Source organism: Theropithecus gelada, chromosome 4 (assembly GCF_003255815.1).
Source record: "Theropithecus gelada isolate Dixy chromosome 4, Tgel_1.0, whole genome shotgun sequence".
NCBI lineage: Eukaryota > Metazoa > Chordata > Mammalia > Primates > Cercopithecidae > Theropithecus > Theropithecus gelada.
In genome coordinates, this window is record NC_037671.1 from 131127606 (window position 1) to 131133605 (window position 6000).

General features: G+C 41.6%; 1 protein-coding gene across 1 annotated transcript in view; it reads right to left on the reverse strand.

Moving 5' to 3' along the window:
• The window catches only part of SLC22A3 (solute carrier family 22 member 3), a 106439-nt gene that overhangs the window by 7800 nt on the left and 92639 nt on the right, over window positions 1–6000 (reverse strand). Inside the window, exons 8-9 of the mRNA XM_025382431.1 lie at window positions 2603–2711; window positions 1735–1847 (exon numbers count right to left, since the gene is read on the reverse strand). Of these exons, the coding sequence (XP_025238216.1) occupies window positions 1735–1847; window positions 2603–2711 (222 nt within the window). The remainder of the gene's footprint in view (window positions 1–1734; window positions 1848–2602; window positions 2712–6000) is intronic.

Below are 6000 nucleotides of genomic sequence, written 5' to 3' on the forward strand. Positions count from 1 at the left end.
TGTCCACCTCAGGGTGAAACTGTCCAGTCACTTCCCACTGCTGTATGTATAAAGAGCAAAGCCTTGGCATGTCCTTGAGGCCCTTCCAGATCCAGTCCCTGCCCTGCCCTGGCGCTGCCTTTCTTAAGGTCCAGCTCACACCTGCAATCCATCCTCTAGCACCAGGTGCTTAAGGATGCGGTGTCCTCTTGCTCTGAACTTTCCACTGCCTGGAGCACAACCAGCCCCTCTCGGCCTAGACATTGTTTCCTTCCTCCCTGACCTGCTCCCCTACACTCAGGGGCCAAGGGTCCCTGTGACCTATTCTCATAGGAGCTTCTGCTTTCAGGGTCTCAGCAGTTATCACATTCTGCTGTCACTGAGTTTTTAGAAATTCGGCTGTCTGCCTAGTAGTCTCAGGCCCTGCCTGCCTGCCACTGGGCTCTGGGCTGCAGTCCTGAAGGTCATGTGTCATGTCTCCTGGACTACTCTGTCTTTGCTGGACAGTGGCACTTTCTGCTTTTTCATGCTGACCACAGAATTAACACTCAGCTTGATGACCAACTCCCATACAATAATTTGGGGCGATCCTGTATTGAGGTCACTGGTGTCAAGTGGTAGAAGCTGACTCTCTGTCCCTCACATTGTCAAAGGACTTTTGCATGAATCAGAAGGTCTGTCCTCATGGACTCAGTGTTTTCATTCAATTTCAACTGCTGAACAATAAATGAAAAACATTCTCTACCGGAAGTAAGGAAGTGGAGGTAGAGAAAGGTTGGGGGAGAAAGGGGCCAACCCATATCCTTTACTGCAGAGGAGGGCACAGGGGAAGTGTGTGAAACCCAGGCAGGACAGTTGGAGCAGCCCTGGAGAAGTGGGACACTGAATTCCCCAAGCTCCCTCCTAGACTGTGATTCTGTCCCTTCACAAGTCCTGTGGAAGCTGGAGGTAGGAGGAGCAGTGCACTCAAGGAATCTAGAGGATGTGATGGAACGTGTGCCTGAGATTCCATGTCCCCTGCTCCCTCCGGATGGATTTTTAGCATCAAAGCCAATGGAGATATGATATCAATAGACAGAGAACACCAGAAATACAATTAGTCATTAGGCTTATTTTTGTTATTTTTTATTATTTACTTATTTTAGAGATAGGTTCTTGCTCTGTTGTCCAGGCTGGAGTGCAATGGCGTGACCATAGCTCACTGCAGCCTTGATCCTACTGCCTCAGCATCCTGAGTAGCTGGGACTACAGGCACCCATGGATCACCATGCCTAGCTAATTTTTACATTTGTGTCGAGGCAGTCTTGCTATGTTGCCCATGCTGGTCTTGAACTCCTAAGCCCAAGCAATCCTCCCACTTTGGTCTTACAGGCGTGAGCCACTGCACCTGGCCCTCATTTTTAAACATATTGAATATTTAATTTAGTCCCCTGAAAATTATTGGTTATGTTCTCTAATACCATAAGAGTTTCATAGCATTTAACTCAGAACCCAAAGAATGCTAATTGAATGTCATTTATCAGCACCTTTTAATATAAAGTAAATTAAAACCATTCATTATAACTGAATTGGCTCCTCAAAACTGAAATAGTTATTGTAATAAGATGAAATTAATATCATAACTATCAATGAAATAGTTATTATAGTAAGATAAATGACTATCGTTATCATTATCGAACCTAATAATTATTATAGGTTTCTTTTAATACAAGGAATGTAGATGAAAGCCCTTAAGAATAGCAAATGAGTTCTTACCAAAGATGATCAGAGGTAGTTCTAGCCACACGGCTGCTAGCCGAAAGAGGAGAAACGGGGCTATGATTCCCCCAAAATCACACAGACCTGAACAGAGCGAAACTCCGAAATTTCTGTTGAATGAAAAGTAATTTTAAATGAAAACTATTTCAACAAATGACTTCAAGATAACATATTCAGACATGTTAAAAAACCAAAGGAAGTGTGATGATACTTTGCATTTTCTAACTTTGGAAACGACTACTCTCGTGAACTCTAAGCAAAACATTTCCATTCTGCACATTTCCCAGTGAGGCTAGTGAGGACGTCTCCAGCGTGGGTGGAGGGTGTTATCCATCGGCAACTCACTGCCCTGCCTGCTCTGGGTCACTTGGTGCCACTTTGGTTTCCTCATATGAGGGCAAAGTGTGTCCACGGAATGCTTCCCCAGCAGAGGAGGTCGATTTGCACTAATCCGTGCACACTGTTTCCTTTCGTCCTTCATAATCAGCTGCTCACCACTGCACCAATGCATGTAATGCAGTCAAAGGCCATAGTCTTGTGGCAGGTGACGCTGATGGATGAAGATTTAACCCACAGTCTAAGCAAGGGCACCTAGAGGTCTTCTGGTTCCAAGTCAAGTGCCTTTCCTCGAAACCGTAACAGTGTGTGAAGATAGTAATATGAAAAGTACTTCTATCACAAAATGCAGCAGGCAGCAATGCAGAAAGCAGTGATAACTCAAAGCATATCTTCTTTACTGGCTGGATTCAGCCCAGGCTAATGTATCACTGAGCTAAGGAAACTATTTCATAGTTTTTAACTAAATCAACTTAAAACACTGGTCTACAGAGTTACTTAGGAGAAACCACAATGTTTGTAGAATTACCGTAATGTTGTTGGGTACAATTCTGAATTTACCAAATAAACAATTTCAAAGGCCATGGTTATCCCTAGTCTTCCCAGTGTAGCCACTGTGGTCCTCAACAATGGTATTCCTGCAAACACAGAAAGTTTGGAAGGGAGGAGTCAGGGGTCTGATTTCATTAACATTTTACAGAACAACAAAAGGTATTTGACTTTGTGGCCTCCAGTCTGAAGTCTTTGCCAATTTTAAGCACAAATGATAGAACCTTCTACTAATGTAACCAAATTGCAACAACAATGAAACTAGATGATAGCTAATATTTTAAAGCACTAGATGCCTTTCGGAGCAGGTTGGATTATAGGAAATACAATTCAAGGGCCGTTTGTGGAGCATGAGCAGCCACTACATTGGAACACTGTTCCAGGCAATGACCTCCTAGACAGCTGGATGGAGCACACTGGCCTTTTGTCCAGGAGGTAGTTTCCAGTCATGCCTTTGAGCCACCACGTTCCCGCTGCTGGTGCCCAGCTGTCCTTTCTGTGCTTACCTTGTGGTGATGACACAAGGAATAGCCGTTCCCAGCACACCAGGGGAGCTCCTCACGTGAGCTGACCTTGGTTTCTAGAGTAGAGCAAGCTTTGAGGACCAGGATCTTTGGAAGGGGACATCTATTCTGTGTGTAACCACTAAGGCAAATGTCACTCATTGTCTTCCTCATCCCCCATTGTACTACTTCCCTCAAGAAACCATCCAGAAGGAGCCACATTCATCAATGCTAATTGGTTCACCCATTTTAAAATGAACTGTTTTAGGACTGCTTTGGTTGTATGAAGAAATTTTCCTTTCCTCCCTAGAAACTAGTGGGAAATGCCAAACATTCTCTACTGAATATTTTCTTTCTTTTATGTTTTAAGGGCAGAGAAGTTAACCATTTTTTCTCTAAAAAGTCACTGCTCCAGCTTTCCTAGAAGTTGTGCAATTGATGTCTTCCCATCCTAGGAGATATGGTACTAAGGACATATGCCCTGCATGAACAAGACCATATCCGCTCTCCCAAGCAAAACGAAGCATGTCCAGTGTTCATGCACCTTTCATTTTCCCTTTATGCCCACACATATGTTCATTTAGCACTAAATCATCCTCTTGTTTTCCAGGGGAATTATTGAACCTTCCTGAATATATAATTTTTTAGTAGAAAGAGAGGCATGAATGAGGAGGATGAAAGAAGAGAATCAAGCTCAGTAGACTTCTGTGTGTTCTCTCTAGAGAATAGCCAGGTCAAAAAAAAAAAAAAAAAAAAAGCTAAAATTCGTTAAATCAAACAATTGCCCAGGAGGGCAAGCATAAGGAAAAGATGACTCAAGAATCCAAACCATTTCTGGGAGTCTGGAGTTTGCATATTTGACTGCGAACTGGCCGAGGACATCCTGGTGCACTTCATGTTTTTCCCACATGAGAACCCTTGTAGGTTGCATGTTAACAGTTACATCAGGCAGTGAGGAGGCCAGGGTTGTGCTGATGTGGTAGGCCACTGTCTGGGAGCAGAAGGTTTGTCAACATGTGTTGTTTAGGCTTTGCTTCTTTATGAAGGCCAAGAAAAGGGGGTTGGAGACTAGGAAATGCATTCCACTCCATCTTTCAATGAGCATGTGGTACTGGGAGGGGAAAGAAGGAACAAAGCCTCAGATTCCCTGGGTGCCAGCCCAATGGGACCATCTCCTGCCACTCCCAGACTGCAGAGAACGCCACCTGCTACCTAGGAAACAGCTTCACTATCCAGGTTGGGTTCTTTCATTGTAGGTTTCTTTTCACTGAATCAGGATTGCTCTAAAATTAAGTCCCACTGACAAATTCAAGGGCAATGTGGGTTTATAACTGAAGCGAGGTCTGTTTCATGGAAAAATCCAAACAAAAACCAAGAGACCAAATTAAAACACACACACACACACACACACACACACACACTCCTACCATGATAAACATATGTGGTTAACTCAGATAAATAGCCAGTCAATTCAGTGAAACATTCAGAAAACACCAAATTGCCCCACTTGTGGAGATGTGGTCTGTCCTGCACGTTGACCTTAATCTGAAAGACTCCCAACTCTTTTCCAAGCAGTAGAGTCCAGTACCAAACTATACTGGAACAGAGATTTTGTTGAAATATGTAACCAAAGAGAAGTTGCTAAGGCATTGCATGGTTCATTAACTAAAAAATGAAAAGAAAACTACTAGGAAGTATGAATAAATATATATGCACACAAAAATTCTTGATTCCAGTAATAAGCTAAATTCATTTTGAGGTGGCCATAGACATCTTTTGGCAGCAATGACAAAAACCACAGGGCAATTTAAAAATGAGTACTGAAACTAAAATTGTCTTCCACAGAGTTATATGAGAACAAAGAAAATGTTTTCTTCTGAATGTGGATTTGGTCAAGCTACTAGAGATTATTGGGAATAATACCTCAATTACTGAAGAAAGGATAAAGGACTTAAACAAAACTTTATATGTCCTCTGAATGGATAATCTACTCTGAGTTCTGAAATAAAGTTTAGTGAGAAATTCTAGTAGAAATGTCTAAATTAAGATACATGAACTCACTTTTCACTTAAAGAAAAATAAAAGTGGAAGGCAAGTTTCCCAGTTCAAGAAGACGACTTACCCGAAATGCTAGGTTTGTGGCCATCCTAAATAAACTCAAATTAAAGATGGCAGACAGAAATGGATAAAGAAAGGTCTTTATTTTCCAGACATTAATGAGCATTCAGAAATTTGGACTAGAAGCAGTGAGTCTGAAATAAGAATACAGCCAGAAATACTATTTCTTCTTCCAGATTTCCATTCTTTAGACCATGAAAAGTTGGGTTGAATGGAGGGAAAGCTGATTAAAGTGTTTGCTGTGAGACAATTTTAGAGCTGGTTTCTCCAAAAGCTCATCTGTATTCTCCCCAGGGGCTGGCGACCTACTGCTGACGTCAGGAATGACTGAGCAGAAAAGCCTTTCTCGTGCTAAGTACCCAGTGGTTGGAATCAAGTCCAATGGGTCTTTAGATTGGAAATACTCAAGGGAGTATCCTCTGTTAATATTTGGAACTCAGTTTAGGGATTTGAAATTTATTCTTGCCAGTCAGTCATGACTGACATAGGACTATAAAAGCAGCCAAGTCTGCAGAAGGCAAAAATAAAATGTGTCTAGAATAAGAGCAATTCGTTTTCAGTCTTGCTGAGAACAATTCTAAAGCTTCAATCAGGAAATTATATCTATAAAATAAAACTGGTTAGACAAGGGAGAACAGTCTCTTCTTGGTGCTATATTTTCCAGTATATGAAAGTATTCTCTACAAAATAGTTTTATGACTATCTGACTAGTTACTTTTTTTTTTTTTTTTTTTTTTTTTTTTTTTTTTTTTTTTTT